The sequence below is a fragment of the Ursus arctos genome, unplaced genomic scaffold (assembly GCF_023065955.2).
Source record: "Ursus arctos isolate Adak ecotype North America unplaced genomic scaffold, UrsArc2.0 scaffold_3, whole genome shotgun sequence".
NCBI classification, from domain to species: Eukaryota; Metazoa; Chordata; class Mammalia; order Carnivora; family Ursidae; genus Ursus; species Ursus arctos.
In genome coordinates, this window is record NW_026622985.1 from 46,304,132 (window position 1) to 46,324,501 (window position 20,370).

Genomic DNA, 20,370 nt, shown 5'->3' on the forward strand with positions numbered 1-20,370 from the left:
TATTCAGTTGTCTAAGATCTCCACTACAATGCAGACTAGAAGGGGTGATAGCCCCTAGTCTTATTCTTGAATTTTGAAGGAAATGTTTCTCAGGTTTTATTATTGAGTATGATTTTTGTTTTGAGTTTTTGATAGCTATTCTTCATCAGTTAAGGACATTTTGGGGAATTTAGCCTTGTTCTTTTTCTTAAAAAATAATTTTGCTGAAGGCCTGTCATTCTTCTCTTTTTTTAAGGAAGCCTTATTTATCTTCTTTCTACTTTCTTTGGCTTTGCTCTATTGGCTCTTTTTCAAGTCTCTATTTTTAAATACGGTTTTGTCCATATTGTTTTAATTTCTTCTTTTATCTTTTTAGCCACTTTAAACATAATAATTTTAGTCTCGTTTGGTTAGTTCTATTACCTCCACTTCTTGAGGGCTCTAATTTTTCTTTTGCTGTTTCTGTTGTATCTCTCTAGTGGCAGATTTTTTTCCCTCTTCTTATATATTTTGTGATTTTTGATTGACAGCAAAGTTTTTCCTTTTTTCTTTGGGAATGGTGTGAGGGCCAGGATTTCCAAACGTCCCTCCTGAATCATTTTGGGTTTGCTTCTGTGAGTTTTCCTTCCCTAAATCCTGTTACTGCCTGTGATCAGCTTTTATCTGAATCGCTTGGCTGATTTATCAGAATCAGCTTCCTGCATGCCTGGGTAGTGACATTTAGACTGCAGACATTTAGACTCCAGACTCTAGGCTTAGAGTTTCTCTTTCTTGCAGAAAGCTTTTTGAAGGGACTGAGAAATCTTTGCTCTCACTCTGGGTGTGGTGGTGGTGTTTTTCTATAACGCCTTACACTGAAAATATAGCTTTCTAGAAATGCTCATAAATGGTCCTAGTTCTCCTTCCCAGTCCTACCTGGATTGAAACCCAAGTCCCTCCTCTTTAGGGATTGTTCTGATCTGGGAACTCCTTCCTACCCTTCCCACCCAGAACTCCCGCCCGCCCCCACCCATTGTATGCTTACACTTTGACTTTGCATTTTCCCTTCCTTTCCGGCCTGTGGGACTTTCCCATAGTTTCTTGGTGCTCAGTTAAATAAAATATTACAACCTTTTACAATATTTTAAAGTATTTGGAGCAAGAGAGATTCTATGGTAGCTCAGTTGCCAATGATCCCAGAACCCTCTATGGTAGGCTGAATAATGTCCCTCTGCCCCCAAAGGTGCACATCCTAATCTTTGGATATGGATCGTTATGTGACCTTACATAGCAAAAGAAACTTTGAAATGTGATTAAATTAAGCATTTTGCCAAGGGGCAATTATCCTGAATTATCTGGGGAAGCCCTGTGTAATCACAAAGGTCCTTATAAGTGGGATGCAGGAGAGCTAGACTCAAAGAAAAGAGATGTGCTTAGGGAAACAGGGTGTAGACTAAGAGATTTGAATATGCTACGATGCTGGCTTTGAAGATGGAGAAAGTGGTTACAGGCAAAGGAATGCAAGTGTCTTCTAGAGGGTGGAAAAGGCAAAGAAAGGAATTCACCCCCAGAGCTTCCAGAAGGAATGCAGCCTTATTGACATTGTGATTAGCTTAGTAAGACCTATGTTGGACTTCTGACCTCCAGAACTGCAGCAGAATAAATTTGTGTTCTTTGAAGCCACTAAACTGGTGGTAATTTATTAAAGTGACAAGAGGAACCTGATAAAGTCTCTTCACTGTTTTTAAAGGAGGAGTGCTTTGTATTGGTGATAGGGACAGACGGACACCTATAGAGACACAGCAGAGTGAGCTTGGTGAAAAATACTTTTGACAGAGAGGTCTGTTGACGGGAGTAGTCTCTTTCTTCCCCTGCTCAGAAAAAAAAAAATCAGAGCAGAGGTACTTGTGAATGTTCTAGATACTGTTTTCAATAATAGCATAATGCCTAGTCTGAGACCTGGAAGTTCTTATTGCTGTGATAAAGTATCCCTCTCTTTTAGTTGTAGATGTTATTTTTCAAAAGAGAAAAGATTCTCATTATTAACGAGCCTGTAAGGTGGTAACTGTGAGAGCAGAAGACAGTTTTCACGTTTTGCTGAGATGTTGCTGCTGTAAATAAAGGATTAGGTCTTCTAGGAGGGTGCCCACAAGGATACCTGAATACTTTACTCCAGCCTCATGGGAGGAGTCCATTAGTGGTAAACTATCAGGCAGCTTTCTGTAATAGTTACGGTTCCCGACCTGTCCAGTGCCCGCCGTGTGAATTGTTCTGTAGGGTTTCCTGGACGAATTGCCACAAACATGGCAGCTTAAACACAATAGAAATTTATTCCCCCAGTTTTGGAGACCAGAAGTCCAACACGAAGGTATCATCAGGGTTGCACTCTCTCTGAGAGCCTCTTCTGTCTTCGGGTGACTGCTGGCATTCCTTGGCCGGGAGCCACACCACCCTCTGCCTCTCCTCTCTCTGTGTCTCCCTCTGCTTCTCTCTTGTAAGGGTACTTGTGATCACATTTAGGGTCTACCTGATAATCCAGGATAAGCTCCTCCTTTTAAGATTTTTAATTTTGTCATATCTTTTGCCATATAAAATATTTATAAAATACTTGATAAATATTATATGTTTATTACAAATAATAGAATATTTATATTATTTTTTTTAAAGATTTTATTTATTTGATAGAGACAGCGAGAGAGGGAGCACAAGCAAGGGGAGTGTAAGAGGGAGAAGCAGGCTTCCCACTGAGCAGGGAGCCCGATGCAGGGCTTGATCCCAGGACCCTGGGATCATGACCTGAGCCGAAGGCAGACGCTTAACGGCTGAGCCACCCAGGCACCCCTAGAATATTTATATTCTGTTCTTTTGTTATATAAAGTAATATTCACAGTATGGTCATTTTTTCAGCCCATAACCTGCTCCTTTAGGATTTCTTTGCAGCCATTGGCCTCTTCTATTTATCTGGATTTTTCTGATTATCGTTCTGACCCATCTTGTAAAAATATCTGGTAAAGCAATGGTTAGTCCCATTGTAATTTTTTAGTCTCTGCTACCCTGACTTCTAGAGCAAGGGTCAGCAAACTATGGCTTATGGGTCACATCCATTCCACTGCCTATTACTGTATAGCCTGCCAACAAAGGATGGCTTTATATTTTTAATATATTTTAAAAAATCATAGGAAGAATAATATTTTGGTGCACATGAAAATTCCATGAATTTAAATTTCAGTATCCGGAAATGAAGTGACACTGGAACACAGCTCTGCTCATTCGTTTACCGCTGCTTTTGTGTTAGAGGAGCAGAGTCGAATAGATGGGGCAGAGACTGTGTGATCCATGAGGCCAGGTGATAAATATCTGGCAAATTTGCCAACCTTTGCTCTAGTAGGGATATCTCATCTCTGGAGTGTATAGTGGGCACTAGTCATTTGTTGTTGGCTATTTGACTTGTGAGAATTTTGTTAATATACTAAGGATTTGGTAGGATTCCCAAAAGGATTCCTTAAAGCAATGGGGTTAGAAGAATTGTAATATCATATTATTCATGCTTCTGATCTTTTTGGCTCTAAGACTCAAATAGAGAAATAGTGATAATGCTGCTCCCAAAATTTAGTTGAATTAGGAAATAGGCATCAAACCGAGGAATTGAAGTTGGCAGGTGTGCTGCTTAATTTTATGTGTCAAATTGGCAAGGCCATGGTGCCCAAATGTTTGGTTGAATGCTAGCGTAGCTATTGATTTGAAGTCATTTTTTTAGACTTAGCATTTACACTCAATTGACTTTAAGTAAAGCAGATTACTCCCATTGTGGTAGGCCTCATCCAATCCGTTGAAAACCTTAAGAACAAAGACTGAGGTTTCCTTTTTTTTTCTTTTCTTAAAAAGGATTTTATTTATTAGACCATGCACATGAGCAGGGGGGAGGGGCAGAAGGAGAGGGAGAAGCAGGCTCCCCGCTGAGCAAGGAGCCCTATGTGGGGCTTGATCTAGGACGCTGAGATCATGACCTGAGCCGATGGCAGACGCTTAACTATCTGAGCCACCCAGGCTGGAGGTTCCTTATGGAAGACAGAATTCTGCCTCAAGACTGTATCATAGAAAACCTGCCTGAATTGTCAAGCTGCTGTCCTCCTACAAATTTGGGACGTGCTGGCCCCACAATTGCATGAGCCAATTCCTTAAAATAAATCTCTATTTCTAAATATATATCCTGTTAGTTCTCTTTCTCTGGAGAACCTGACTGATAGAGCGAGTCCCTCTGTGTGTTGCAAATGCGGAGCCCCTTCAGCGTTTGGTCCCACGACGCAGTGCGGATGCTGAGCACAGCCCAGGCGAAGGCCTGTCCCTGCATCCTCTCACCTTCTTCTTTCACCCCTTGTGGAAGGAAACATGCTATATTTGGATACCACAGAGTCAGGAGTAAGCTCGCTGGTGACGGAGCAGAGAACTTTTTCTCCATCACAGGTAGCTGGAAGTCACGAGAAGATGGCGAGTGAGAAGATAAAAACAAGACAGAAGCAAATGGACCTGCTGATAAGGAGCACTTGAGAAAATGAGAGGGGCCAAGCAATTTCTGGGTGGCAAAGGTTGTGAGAATTCTTCCCTTTCCTTCTCCCTCTGAAAACAAAATCTTTCTGTGTACTAACCACCGTGGAGAACAGCAAGTCCGTGTAACTCCCTAACTTGGTTCTATCATGCTACAAGCAGTTTTTTTCCTTCTCAAGATCTGCTTTGTAGTAAATGGACAAAAGTAAAATAGGTGGGGCACCTGGGTGGCTCCATCAGTTAAGCCTCTGCCTTCGGCTCAGGGATCGAGCCCCAGGTCGGGCTCCCTGCTCAGTGGGGAGTCTGCTTCTCCCCCTCCTACTCCCCCTGCTTGTGCTCTCTCATGCTCTCTCTCTCTGTCTAAAATAAATACAATCTTTTAAAGAATACAAATAGGTGTTCTTTGTCAATATTTAGCAGTTTTACTTGTATCTGTACACATGTAGGAGGTTTTAGATACCAAGATATTTAAAATTTGTGTTACTAAACTATGATTCCACGTATAAAAAATAAAATATTTGAGTAAAAATCCTTTTGAGTGAGTGGTGATTTATTTTATATTTCGAAACAAAGTTTATTGGGTCTTGAAATGGTGCTAGAAAGTTTATATTTTATGTATTTTGATTCCTCCCAACTATGTATTATATGGTCACCTGCTCCAGGAAATGGCTGACACTCAGTGAAGATACTGCCTCTTTCCTGCCCCACAACCCCAGCCCCCAACCCTCCCACATACCTGTTTCAGCTTTATCTTCTATCAGTTCAACATCATATTTACATGGCATGCTCTTTATTTGCTATTTAATTTATTTTTTATTTTTTATTTTTTTAAAGATTTTATTTATTTATTCGACAGAGATAGAGACAGCCAGCGAGAGAGGGAACACAAGCAGGGGGAGTGGGAGAGGAAGAAGCAGGCTCCCAGCGGAGGAGCCTGATGTGGGGCTCAATCCCAGAACGCCAGGATCACGCCCTGAGCCGAAGGCAGACGCTTAACCGCTGTGCCACCCAGGCGCCCCCCTTTATTTGCTATTTTAAAGAAATAATTGTAACTTTGTGTCTTACAGGCGTTGACTGATTTTGAGGCATGCACTCCACCTCTTCACTGGGTTTTATTTTATAAGTGTATAAGTAGATGGAGTATAAAGTAATTTCATCCTGCTCAGAATATCACTTTACTTAAAATAGCTAAAGTCTCCTACGTTGTTTTTGTCCTAAGAGTTTTAATGACCTCTTTCTCTCTGAATTCTAATAGGATACCTGATGACATCTAGAGCAATTTTTTTCAATAATTCTTTGAGAAATTTTTGATTGTTCGCAAGACCCGAGTTCTGTGATAAGTTCTGGGGATATAGACAGATGAGAAGATGGGCCTTCCCTCTCAAGGTGCCCCCAGCGTCCTAGGAGAGACAGGCTTGGCAACAGAATGAAGATGTGATGAGGGGAACAGTAGAACCATCTTCGAAGAGCAGTTTATAGAGGATGAGGAAGGCATCACAGAGGTTACAGTGCAACTGGCTTTAAAGGAAACATGGAAAAGTGATTTCCACATGAAGAAATCAATACGTTGGACTGAGATGTACTGGCATCTAGGAGTCTCACACATGCCATGATTTCAAAAGTTTAGGTAGAAATCATTTAGGCTTAGTAAACCAGATGACCTCGGAGGCTTCATATATAATTTCATAGATTATTATTAGGGCTTTTTTAAAGCATGCCTGAGGATGAATTTAATTTGTTAAAACATTACTATCTCCTAAGATCTTGTGTGTATACTAGTATTGAGTTTGAGCAGTCATTTGTAAGATACTGAAAACTGTTCTTGACATTATTATATAAATTGATGTATTCCTCCCCCCTCTGTCTTCCCGCTGCCCCCCTGCCCCATCCCTGGCCCTTTTGGTTGTTTTTGCAGTTGGTTAGTCTGTTGCTCATTGGAATCGCTGCGTGGGGCATTGGTTTCGGGCTGATTTCCAGCCTCCGGGTGGTTGGTGTGGTCATTGCAGTGGGCATCTTCCTGTTCCTGATTGCGTTGGTAGGGCTGATTGGAGCCGTAAAACACCATCAGGTGTTGCTTTTTTTTGTATCCTTTTTTAAAAGCAGAATTTTTACCCCAATTGAGTTTGTTCTGACCTTTATCGATTACTCTTTTGATAACTATAACTGATTGGAAATTATCATTAGGAAATGAATTACCAGGGGGCAACTCCTAGCATGACCTATGTGTATTTGTTCCACCAACATTAGGAATGTTTCTTAGGGTGAAATTTGTATGTTCCCACTTTCTCCTTTTCACATCATGAAGCATGTATTCTACAAATTACAGTCCTATTTATATCTTGCAAATTCAGTTACACTGAACTGATTCAGTGACCTCTAGACCCCTTCCAAAAGGTTAATATGTAGTTGAGCATTTCAGTGATTGTTTTTTAGATTTTAATGCTAAGAAACCTTAAATACATTTATCTATACTTATTTCTTGTTTTATATATGTAAGAATTTTTATTTTAATCTAAACGAAAATCTAATAGATCAGCTTTTAGTTAAATATTAGTATTTTTTATGAAATATCTACAGTGCATTAATAAAAATAATAGTATATATTCTTTGTAAACTTTCTCTAGGCCATTTGTTCTGTTTTCTGGTTGAATTCCTTCTAGTACATTCCGAAGTTGTCAATACCTCTATTTTATGTTATTTTAAGAGTATCGAGAAATACCTTAACTTGAATTCTCAGTACATGATCATTCTCTTACTTGTATTTATTGTTCAGTTTTCTGTATCATGTGCTTGCTTAGCCCTGAACCAGGAGCAACAGGTAAGCAAAGACTTTTTCCTTTTACTTTATTACACCTCATAGTATGTGTAGGAAAAGAGGGGGAGAAATGATTGGAATATAAGATTACTGCTCTTTGCTCAGAATGGCATTTCACTGTAGGCAGCTAAAATCTTTTGTTCCTGATGCATTAGTGGGGCTGACTGGACCCCAGAAGCGCCATCGGGTGTTGCTATTTTTCCCATCCTTGAAGTGAAATTTTCCCTTCCCTGGGTAAAAAGTGCTGCTACTGAAAGATGGTCACCCAGTCTTTTCTCACCGTTATGCAGTGAAACATTTGTGATACCATTCTAGCAATTACACTTTCCACTCTCTTAATTTGTAAAACAATATACATCTCTGTTTAGAGCAATGGAAAATTTGTCTTGCTTCAGTCTGAGAATCTTTTGAACTAAGTGCTTATTCTAAAGTGCATATGAAAATTAAGACTTTTCATTCTTGGGATAGAAGCAGTGCTTTAATTTTTGTTGCAGATTTAGGTATTGCCCTTTGAAAACTTTTAATCATCTTACAAAAAGTATTTATTTTAGGTACACTCAGTATTAAAAGCTGCAGGCTCTAGCTTTATACATTTTGTGCAGAGATAACACATTTCAATGTATATATTAAATGCATTTTCTAGGGCCAGCTTCTGGAAGTTGGTTGGAACAATACAGCAAGTGCTCGAAATGATATCCAGAGAAATTTAAACTGCTGTGGGTTTCGAAGTTTTAACCCAAATGACACCTGTCTGGCTGTAAGTACAAAGTATAAAATATTTTTTGGAGATGTATTATGTACAGATGAATAATGATTAACATGAAGGAAATGGAATTTCTAATGCTGAATTGTATTTTTAAAATGCTTTACATATACCCATATTATATTCCCTGTACAGTGTTGTATCATTTGTCTCTTCTCAAGTATCCACTCCTGAGGGTACTAAATATCCCAGAGCCCTGCCAGACCCAGATGCTTGTGGTTCTTTGCCCCTAATTTCTTCCCATTCAATTCCTCTTAGAACAAGTTGTGAAAGAAAAATAAGAGCAGATCAGCGTTAGAGGTACAGAAGAGCTGTAGAAATATCTTGGTTTTGAAGCATATCAGGGTAGTAGGAGGACAGTGGTCTATCCTAAATTGGGGGGCTCTTTAACCAGTGAAACATCCCCAGAGAGGAGAATCCATGGAACTAACCTTCTTTCCTCCCTCCCTTCTTCCCCATTACAGCTCCGTGCTCTTTCTGTGGGAGCCTAGCTAGTGATAGACAAATTAGAGCCATACTGTTGCCCCAGGCCAGACTCCGCTATGAGGATAGACTTGGAGCTTGACTCTGCTGGGAAGTTCACATGCATTTATCCAGGGAAACTCCTATTACCATCTCTCTGAGCCCTGAGCTGGATTTTCCTTCAATGAGGCCTCTTGTATTAGTTTTCTAGTGCTATGTGACTCGTGAACGACACTCATGTATTATCTCAGTTTCCATGGATCGGGAGTGTGAGAATGGCTTAGTTGGGTCCTCCACTGAGGAGCTCACCTGGGTGAAATCAAAGTGTTGGCCAGGGCTGTAGTCTCATCTGAGGCCGGGGGGTGTTCTGCCAAGCTCAGTGGGTGTGGGCAAAATTTGGCTTCTGGTGGTTGTAGTGCTGAAGTCCCATTTTCTTGCTGGGGGTTCCTCAGTTCCTAGAGGCTGCTCTCAGGTTCTAACTATACAGCCATCTCACAACATGGCGGCATCTGAGTCAGCATGCTGATCTCCATTCTGTTAAGATGATGTCTTATGTAACCACACTGTAAACATGGGAGTGACTGTTTATGGTATCCACAAATCCCATCCACACTCAAAGTGGGGAGGCAATTACTCAAGGTGTGTATAGTGGGCTCGGGATCCTTGGGAGCCATTTAAGAATTTAGGACACTACTAAACAGCCAAGGCCCAAATTGGGTATAATACTCCAGCTACTCATTTTTAGGAGGGTTTAGTGTTTATCTGCTTTTTATAATTGTACTTTGATATAAAAATTCTTTTTTTTTTTTTTAAATTGATACAGAGCTGTGTCAAAAGCAGCCACCCGTGCTCACTGTGTGCTCCAATAATAGGAAAATATGCCGGAGAAGTTTTGAGATTTGTTGGTGGCATTGGCCTCTTCTTCAGCTTTACAGAGGTATGTACAAATAACTCACTCTCTTTCGACTTTTGTCATAAGGATCTCTGTTTTATATGGCAAGAGGGCATGGGATTTTACCTTAGCATGGCCCCTAACTTGCGGAATGTATCTATAAGTATCCTCACTGAGAACCAGTATTGTAATCAGAGGAGCCCTGGCTTGAAATCAGAAGACCTCACAGACCTAGCATTAATTTTATACAGAGTGAGATGCTTGATTATTAAATTATGTAAAATTTAATGAACAAATGAAATGAGTTTAGGCTGGGTTATTTCTAGAGTCTCTTCTATTTGTAGAGTTGTATGATAAATTATAATTTTAAATTTAATTTTGGCATAGGTAGGGTATTCACACTGTTTAATATGTATAGTATGTAACACACACACGTACATACATATAAAGATATGCTTTGAAAAATTGCCTCCAAGCCCATCCCCCATTATTTCTAGCCTTCCAAACCCTACAGGTAAACACTATTATTTTCTTATTAATTTACCAATCAATATTTATCATATTGATTAATGCACTTATGTATAATATATGTGTCCATAAGCAAAACCATACTCGTATTGTTTGATAATTTTGGAGGAATGCTAATTCCTTTTGCAGTGTCTTTATTAAACTCTCAATATCTGTGGACATTTTTGATATGGCTGAGTTGACAATATGTATCAAAATTAATTTTTTTAAAATTCATATATTCTACTTACAGCGCTTTACTTCATGGAGATAATCATATGAGTATGTAAAATGAATAGAAAAGAATGTTCATTGTTTATAACACAAACCCTTGGCCAGCTTTTGTTCTTTGATAATGAGCTTGTTAAATTAGAGTGGGTGGGAAGGGACAGTTTTCTCTGCCCTTCAAGTTCCTTTAGCTAGACTAAGAGTCAGACTGACATGAGACAGATTAACAGGAGAAAATCAAATTTAATAATGTATATATAATGCATATACTGCATTTGTGTATATAATGCATACACTATATGTATATGATGGAGGGTCAATATATAGCACATTATATATATATGTGTATGTGGATATATTTTTTATTCTATTCAGTTTCCTTTTCTTGAGAATGAAAATTCACACCTGGCTGTTATTAAAAAAATGGAGATAAAGACCAAGGTTAATATTCATTTTTTAAAAGAAGTCTCCCTTGACATCCTTTCCTATTCTGAGCATTTTTTTCCGCTTCACTTTTTCTCATGAAAGAGCTGTCTTACTTGTGGGTTGGTTGTGACATTGATTCAAGAAAATTGATGTACTGTTTAAAAACAATTCTGTGCATTATTCCTTTGTTTCCTTTTAAAAGTAAGATTTTTTTCCATGAAAACTTAAAAATATAGATAGGAGAAAAACCGGGATGAGCAATTTCCATATGGCCCATTAGCCAGATTTTGCCACATGGTTTCCTTTTTATATTTTGAATTTATTTTGAGAATTTAATTCTTTTGAGCAGCTCCATTTTCTTCTCATCAGGTTACATTACCTTCAGTTATGCCTTTTTTTTTTTTTTAAGGACTTTTCTTTTTAAGAGCAGTTTTTGGTCCATAGCAAAATTGAAAGAAAGGTACAGAGATTTCCCATATATCCTTTGTCCTTGTGTAGGCATAGTTTCCCCCATTATCACCATTACTCACCAGAGTGGGATGTTTGTTACAACTGATGAACCTCCATTGACATATCATAATCACCCATGGTCCGCAGTTTACATTAGGATTTACTTTTGTACATTTTATGGATTTGGACATGTGTATATGTATCCATCATTAGAATATAATATAGAATATTTTCACTGCCCTAAAAAGCTTCTCTGTTCTGCCTACTCATCCCTCCCCCTACTTTTTTTTTTAAAGTATTAATTCTTTTAAGAATATAAACACATGGGGACACTCCTGGGTGGTTCAGTCAGTTGAAGGTCTGACTCTTGGTTGGAGCTTAGGTTGTGATCTCATGGGTCGTGGGATCGAGCCCCACGTCTGGCTCTGTGCTTAGTGAGGAGTCTGCTTGAAGATTCTCTCCCTCTGCCCCTCCTCCCACTCATGCACTCTCTCTCTTTCTCTTTAAAAAATAAAATCTTTAAAAACAAAGAATATAAAATCATGAGTCTTAGGTATGTTAAGAGCTAAGAAGACTTGGTGTTCTTTCATGGAATCCTGCTCTATATTTTAATATTTGATATACCATATCCTTTGAAACCTGGCTAGAGATTTTAATAATAATTTATCCAACCTGATATTTTCTGGGTAGTGATTATTTTATAGGTATACTAACTTTTTAATTTTTTTTTTTTTTAAGATTTTATTTATTTATGTGACAGAGAGACAGCCAGCGAGAGAGGGAACACAGCAGGGGGAGTGGGAGAGGAAGAAGCAGGCTCACAGCGGAGGAGCCCGATGTGGGACTCCATCCCGGTACGCCGGGATCACGCCCTGAGCCGAACGCAGACGCTTTAACGACTGCGCTACCCAGGCGCCCTAATTTTTTATTCAATATTTTACAGAATCAAAGGAATGAAGCTAACTAACCAATGATTTCCTTTCATTGGTGAGACAGACTTGATTTTGAACTATTTACAATAGCTAAAAATAAATTTAAACCACAAAAGAAACTTTGATTTAGAATCTGAAAAATAGCTGAGACATGTTAACTTTTAACATGTTAAAATTAGCACATGTTCTTTGTAGAAACTTTAGAAAATACAGAAAATTATGAACATGAAAAATTACATGTATTTACTAACTAAAATGGCAAATAACCAATGTTCATATTTTGGCATATTACCTCCTGCCTTTCTATATTTAATAAATAAACATAAAAATAATGTGTAGGCTCATTGCACATATTTCTATGTAATGAGCTGTATAATTTAGTGCCCCACGTACTAGGCCTAGGTTCTAGGGTCAGTGGAGTTCATGATCAGTTCTAGTCAAAATTACCCTTGAGAATCTTTAAATCATTTTAAGCAGCTTTGTAAACTTAAAATCCATGAGTTATCTAACTTTGATCTTTTTTGCATTTCGGGTGTGGTGTCCCTTCTAGACTCTCCCAGGGAGGGAGGGATGAGATCATGGTTCAACAATGGGGCAAAGGAAAAGATCCTCCCATTTTGTCATTTACCACTGAAACGGAGGTATGAACTTTTGGGAAAATGTGGCTTCCAATTATGAGTGTCTAATGTACCCATTTGCTTTGTTTTCCCTGTAACTTACACTATTGGCCTGTATTCAAGGCTGGTAATCAAACTATTTAAAACCTCAAAAATTCTCACCCAAAGCTCTCTCCCTATGTGCCCGTGTTTCTGAGACAGGGGAAAGGAAATGATGCTTGGGCAGGTTGGGGGGCGTCAGAGGAGTTGCTGTCCACAACAGGTGTGTAAGTATTTCCACACTATAAAAACCAGCCTGACTGAGACGGTAGGTAGAATGTTAGCCTGAGAATGGCCTTCGGTACATCAGATTTCCCATACAACCCCGAACGTGATTGAGGGCATGGATTCCAGGTTTGAACCACGGTTCTAGGCCTCATGACCTGTGTGACTGCTACCCTGTCATTTAACCTCTTTGCCTCAGTTCCCTTGCTGGTAAAATGAGGATAGTGTTCCATGATGTAGGGTGTTTGGGAGGATTGTTTGAATTTGTGAAGTGTGAAGAACAGAGCCGGTCACAAAGTACTCCTCTTGTGTTTATTAAGTAAATTCCCTTTTTCCCCTGTAATATATATATGGCAGCCCAAACTTCCCGCTTCCTTAAATTAGACTTAACTTTCCTTGATTCAACTCACAAATTATAGTTCCATCAGCTCTTACTTGTTATAATTGAATCACTGCCAGTCGTGAATTTTACAGTAACACAGGGATTCTTACTGTTGTAATGGAGAAAATTTTGGATTGATCATAGTTCTCTAGAAGTAGTTTAAAGGGCTAATGAGTAGTTACGAAGTCAAATAAAATTTAGATGAAAAGTTGGCACAGATCTAAAGTGGAAAATATAATTTGAAATTCATTTTGTTCCATTAAAATTTTGTACCTTTTTCAGTCTAAGAATTTTTGATTATGTTAAGTAAATCAACTTTGAGGTAGCAGAAACAGAATGAGCACATTTCTTAATTTAAAAAAAAATTATATTGGTTAACGCTTTGGTGAACCTGGTGTGGGAAACGACACAGTAATAAGTCAGTACTTTTCTAAAATTAGAGATCCCTGTGCCTTGAGAGAGACAGGAATTATAATATTTTTTAAAGATCTGTGTTAGGAAAATTTGTTATTGTGGGGTTTTTGTTATTGCTGAATTTTTCCTCAACCCAGTTTCTCAATTATCAAGATAATGTCATATTTTAGCTACGCAGACAATTCAGTGCTTGTATTAAGCTCCTATTGCTGCTCTAACAATCACAAATGGAGTTGCATAAAGCAGCACAAATATATTCTCTCCTACTGCTAGAGGTCAGAAGCCTGAAATGCAGGCTCCTCCCGGAGGCTCTGTGGGAGAAGCTGTGTCCTTCCTTTCGCAGCTTCTAGAGGCTGCCTGCGCTCTGGCTCGCGGGCTCGTCCTCCATCTTCAAGGCAGCCACGCAGCATCTTCTCTCCGACTCTGCTTCCTGCTGCTTCTGACATCACAGCGCCTTTTCTCGATGTTTCTGATTTTGTGTTGCCTGCCTCTCTTTCATAAGGACCCTTGTGACTACATCAGCGAGCCCGCGCACATAATCTCCCTGTCTCAGCAGCTTTCACCCCATCACTTCTGCCAAGTCCCTGTTACCATGTAAGGTCACCTATTCCCAGGTGCCGGGGCTCATGATGCAGACATCTCTGGAGGGCCAGTGTTCCTATTACTTGTAGTTAGGGCTTCTAATTTGGGCTACTTACAAGACTTGAAAGGGAAAAAGAAATCTCTTCCTCTTTGGACAAATAATGCCAAGAGCTTCAGAGGTTCCAAAGTATTTATTGATAAACCGAAGAAACAGATACAACTGTTACTTTCTCTTTCTTCTTTTTTTTTTTCTTCCATTCCAGATCCTGGGTGTTTGGCTGACCTACAGATACAGGAACCAGAAAGACCCTCGTGCTAATCCTAGTGCATTCCTTTGATGAGAAAACAAGGAACGTCTTTCATATTTGGATCTTGTTCACTTTCTCTAACTTAAAGTTCAACTAATTTGCCTGTTTAAGGAAGCAGTATCTGAGAAATTACATTATTATTGACAGTGGAATTATATATTTTTACTCTTATGTTTCTCTAAATGTTTTTCTTTTCCCATTGCTGAAAAAATTAGAAACTTGTGATCTCCTCTGACCCTCAGTGGTACCTGTAATCTACTGTATTCACAGTGTCTGGCACTGTCCACTGTGGCCTTTCTTAGCATTTTTACCTGCAGAAAACTTTGTATGGCACTATTGTGTTGATCATATTGTAAATCTAAATCTACATCTCACCGGAATAATTAATCGTATGTAGCACTGTGCTGTGTAGATAGTTCCTACTGGAAAAAAGAGTTGAAGTTTATTAAAGCCAGAAAGTATGAGATTGTATTATGTTAAATTCAGTAAGGGAAATCCAAAATCCTGCATTTTTTTTTTTTTTTTTGTCTTTTTAGGAAAGATGTATTGTGGTGAAAATTGTTAACATAAAAGTGATAATTTAGTTCTCGTAGTCTTTTATGATTACACTAATGTAGCATAGAAATAGCTATATCTTTAGGAATGTGTGGTCTAGTTTTTGATTTTTATAGGTAAGTACAGAGGAGATATGATCTCATGAATGTTCTGATCTGTAATATTTGTCTTCAGCTTTTGAAATGGAATGGGTCTGAGAAATTCAGAAAGTATAGCTATATAATATTCATATTCTTTTATAATAATTTGAAGTCCAAAAGACTGCATTTTTAAACAAGTTACTGTTAATGCATTGGCCCACATAGCAAAAAGATATTTGATTATCTAACAAATTATTAAATACCTTTTTCATGAATTTTCTCAGTATTGTAACAGCAACTTGTCAAATCCAAGCATAATTGAATGTGAGGCTCCCATAATTTGAAATTGAAATAGTATTGTGGTTCTGTATATTATGTTAAAAAATTAAAGAATGGAAACCTTTCCTTGTGTATGAATGTTTCAATTAATAGAAAGTAATGGAAGAATTGCTAAATAGATTACGTGAAGTGGAATTTTTTCCTTTATTGCTTTTTCTTTGACCTAGAGCTGAGTGCTGCCCTTGCAGTGTATAATCCGGCCATGGAGATGCACTTCCAGCACTAATGTCTATTGGTCATCCTCTGCGAATTCATTCTTGAAATGTTTCAGTGTTTAATATTTTCTCCATAGTGAGAACTGTTTTTTAGAAGAGAAGTCATTCGTATTTATTTGGGGGAAAATATGTAAGCTCTTTCATGTTACTGACAATTATTAAGTTCTTGTCTTGCATTCTATGTAGAATATAGTGTTTTATTGGTAATTGTGATGATGGATTTTAGGCCAAGAAAGAGGGCAAATGGATGATCAGTAGAATTTTAGAGCATTCTGTGGCTGTGTCACCTCCACAACTCTGGAAGACTGGTTGATCTTTCAAGAAAACCCAATTGTGCAATTCCCATGATACAATAAGGGAGGAAAAGTAATTTTCCCTTTACTCTTCTGAGTTCTTGTCTTAGACCCTGTCTAATTCAAGTCAGATTAATAAGAGAAAAACAGGTTTATTAACATGCATATATATCTGTTAACATGTATGCCTATCTATGTATACGTAAGGTATTACCCAAAACTGAGTAATTCCCCAAGATGGCCCAAGACACCATATTAGATACTGTCTTAAGCTAAAGACTGAATAAAGGTGTGTGTGTTGGGGGTGTGGGAAATGGAGGAAAGGACAATTATGAGGGTTACCAGGAAGGGCACTGTAAACAGAGGGAAGGCTTGTTAGCAGATTTAAGTCAGTGACTTCTGCAGATCTAAGTCTCTTGTGAGTAAGAGTCATCCTTCTCTTCCTGGTACAAAGAAGGAGACACTCTTACATGCAGAGATCTCCTTTCTAAGTGTAAATTCCCCTAATGAAGGGTTAACTTCTCTGTTTACAGAGCTACTCCTGTGTCTGCATTTTTTTTTTTTTCCAGAAACCATGAGCTCGAAATAATCTTGATGCCAAAGAGTGGCATAATCTGCCATCCTTCAATGCCATATTGAGCTCTGGGCAACCCTAACAATGTTCCTACTTACACCATAAGATGAGATTGTAAGTGACACATGGAGCAAGTGAGATTTTTGAATACTGTCTTTAAGGCATTCTGTATTTTCCTTGTTTGCTTTGTTACATTTTGAAGTTCCATGAGATTCTGGTGTCTCTTAATGTAATACTTTCCTTGGTCCAAATGACTATATTGGAAAGAGCTCTTCCATAGCCGTAGTTTGTGCTCTAATTGCATTGGCCTTGTTTGGGCCAGCCCAGTGATAAATCAGGGCTTGGGAAGCATGAATCTTTAGGGCTACTAAACTATAGGATTATAAGAGTGGGTCGTAACTAACGACTAACCACTCCTCAAGAAATAATACATTTTCAAGGACCAAAAGCAGCCCTGTTAGATTAATTTGGGCTTTCTGTTCCCTCAGGCAGATCTGAAGGTGACGGATTGTCCTGGGAGTCCTCTTGCGATCTCGGTTTGTGTCTGCGTGCAGGGGTACAGCTCACATTGCACAGTTTGTTGTAAACCTGCTGGAAAGGCCTCTGAATAGGGTCTCTCCTGAATCCCAAGTGGCTGCTAATGAGGCAGAGACGTCCGGCTGGCCCCAGGATTACAGGAGGGCTGCTACCCACGTGCATAGAAACGTTGTCCATAAATACACGGGATCAGAGGAGGTGTTCAGATCAGGGTCTGTCCTTAAATTACAACAAAGGTCCATATGTATACTCAAGAGCGCCTTTCTCTCTCCACTTAGCATTTACTTAAAAAAGGAAGCTCTAACTCTTTTTTTAAATTTATCTTACTCCTTATTTACATGTTCCATTTAAAGGAATCTTTCTTAGGACATTTGCCCGGTCTGTCTTGATGTGAAGGGTGAAACTTTGGTTAATAAAATGCTAATACAAAGGAAAACTATTAGGCTACAATTTCCAAAATCAGAGTTCATGTGGCATAAATTCATCTCAGACACTCTGTGATCGGAACAACGAGTTTGGTCTGAAAACCAGTCCTGCATGTTAACCTACAGTAATATGCTGCCAAGTACAACCTTTCAGAGAGGGAAAAGAATCCAGAAGTAGGGCTTTGCGTCCCCAGCTTCCTGAAGCCAAGAACCTCCTCCTCCAGTTTTTCTAAATATTTGTTTAACCCTCTTTAAGTTTATTCATCCTTTTGAAAATGCACCAAGTAAATATATGAAACAATTTCACTGTATAGCTGGTACTGAACAAATTAGAACCACATTTTTTTTCATAGTATTTCATAGAAAAAATACTTTTAGGCATCGCAATTGTACAAATATCATTCACATGTCAATTGTTTTATTCGAATTGACAATAAAGCTAAAGAGCGAGTTTTTCAGGTTTCTGGAAATGTGAGGGGATTTGTATAAAGCTGCTAAGCACTCGTTATGTTTGGGGCTGGCAGTTAATTTTTATACCTGGCTATGCCAAATGCAGTTAAGGTATGTGCCGTTGGTCAGTGTTTTCTAAACAATTTTAAGGAAACAAGCCAATAATGTCCTTTACCCCATTTCTCCACTGAACCCCCAGAAAGAGAGAAAAGAGAACAGAGGTCTTCTTGTCACGATCACAACTGGGTAATTGTAATCATCGACGTACATCCTGAGACAGTGGGCAAGGGGGACAATCAGACTCTTCTACCCTATGCCAGGCTACTTTTCATCCACTTGCCTCTGGAAAATCAGCTTTTGGAATTCATTTTCAAATGACGGCAGGAGGGAGTTGCCTGAGTTAGGTTAGACGGCACACAGTGGGCTGTGGTATCACTTGGAGGGCGAAACCACCATTGCTTACTTTCAGTTTCTGGTTTTTACAGTTTATGAGGCCACAACCTGACAAGTGGCTTTTTAAAAAGTTAGGCTCACTTTACTTGGATTTTGAATTCAGCCTCCTTGGTAACTGAAGGAAGTTCTGTTCTTGCCTTAGAGCCTTTTTTTTTTTTTTTTTTTTAACTCTCGCCCAGCTACTGTGCTCACCAGTGACTGACTACTAAATGTAAGGACCTTAGAAGCTACTTAGGATTACCGAATGCCTGAAACACACAAAAACCCAAAGCAGAGCTGAACAGCCGTAGATGATCGTCTGAAGACTGCGGTTCTCGAACAGGTGGAGATGGTTTAACCAGGCACGTTGATCAGCCGTGTAAATGACTCACAGATGATTTATGTTACCAAGGTTTTTCTAAATTACTTACCCTTTCCCCCCCTACGCTGTGGGGCTCCGATAGAACTGATAAAACATCCTTTTTTTTTTTTTTTTTTTTTTTAGTGTGGTAAAATACACATAGCATACAATGTATCATTTTAACTATCTTTAAGTGCGTAATTCAGTGTCATTAAATACTTTCACATTGTGGCCCAACCATCATTCCCACGAGCTTTTTCATCTTCCCAAGCTGACGATGCACCTGGCAAACTATCCCACCCCCACCCCCACCCCCACCCCCTTCTGCTCTTCCTTAGCCCCTGACAATTACCATTCTCCTCTGTGTGTCAGGGAATCTGACTCTTCTAGATCCCTCATGTAAGTGGAAACAAAGTGTTCGTCCTTATGTGACTGGTTACTTTACTCACTTAGCACCATGTTTTCGAGGTTCATCCATGTTGTAGCAGGTGGCAGACTCTCCTTCCTTCCAAGGGCTGAAAAGTGCTCCGTTGTAGGCATGCGCCATATTTTGTCGGTCCGTTCAGCCGCCCATGGACGTTTGGGTTGCCTCCACCTCCCGGCTGCCGCGAATCATGCTGCTACGAACATGAATGCACAGAGAGATTTTTCCTGCTTTCGCGTGTTTGGGGTACATACTCGGAAGTGGGATTACTGGATCCTGTGGTAATTCTATGCTTCAGTTTCTGAGGACAAGTCGTACAGTTTTTCACAGGGCTGCACCATTTTGTACTCCTCCTGTGTTACCGACATTTTTCTTCAGTTTGAAATAATGCTCTCTAGACTTACGGCTTTCTTCCTGTTCTCTGTAGTCAAATAGTCAAGATATGCTTTCATCTCAGTTTATTTGAACACAAAGGAAAAATTGTGAGATGACAAGAAAGAACAGGCTTTGCTAGTAATTCCATAAGCTTCATGTAGAAGTTCTTCCCTTTGCATCTTTATTTCTCATTCTAACTGGTGTGTGCACACACTTCCTAGAGTAACAGTTATCTGGAGATACCTAAATTCTTCTTCACTGATTCTTTATGTCTCTTCACAGTGTTTATGTTTATAGATGACACCATGGTGCACCTTGTTTAATACACTATGTAACCACTAGATTTGGTGGTTGCCATTTTTTTAAAAGTCTGTTTAAATTAAATTTAAATTATTTAATTAAATAATGTTGCCACTGGCATCTACACAGAACTCTTGTTTCTCTTGAATGATTTCCTGATTTGCATTAGGACAAATTCTCAGAAGGAGAGGATACCATGGCTTTGTGTAACACTTTTCTAGGGGAGAGTCATCGTCTTTGCAATCTTGACATTTGACTTCCCAGAGATTTATTACATCTTAAAAATTATAAAAATGTTGTTAAAGAAATGTTTTGTCATTCAATAAATTTTAAGGACTTAGTCTTATATCAGCCCAATAAAAAACCCAATTTTTTAAATTTTTATTTTGCTATACTATAGAGGAAACTTGAATGTCTTAGAGGTTGTCATTCAAAATATTTGTTTATATAAGTGAAAACTCTTTT

The 20,370-nt window shown here is 38.8% G+C and overlaps 1 protein-coding gene across 2 annotated transcripts in view; it reads left to right on the top strand.

The window, feature by feature from the left end:
* Positions 1-15,583, top strand: part of TSPAN13 (tetraspanin 13) — a 30,629-nt gene extending 15,046 nt beyond the window's left edge. The window contains exons 2-6 of one of the 2 annotated variants that reach the window (XM_026506957.4): positions 6,419-6,586; positions 7,241-7,321; positions 7,962-8,075; positions 9,367-9,480; positions 14,501-15,583. In XM_026506957.4, the coding sequence (XP_026362742.1) occupies positions 6,419-6,586; positions 7,241-7,321; positions 7,962-8,075; positions 9,367-9,480; positions 14,501-14,575 (552 nt within the window). In that variant the 3' untranslated portion in view covers positions 14,576-15,583. Of the gene's footprint in view, positions 1-6,418; positions 6,587-7,240; positions 7,322-7,961; positions 8,076-9,366 lie in introns of both variants that reach the window. The other variant, XM_057304287.1, reaches the window with a different exon arrangement.
* The last annotated feature ends 4,787 nt before the right edge of the window (positions 15,584-20,370 follow it).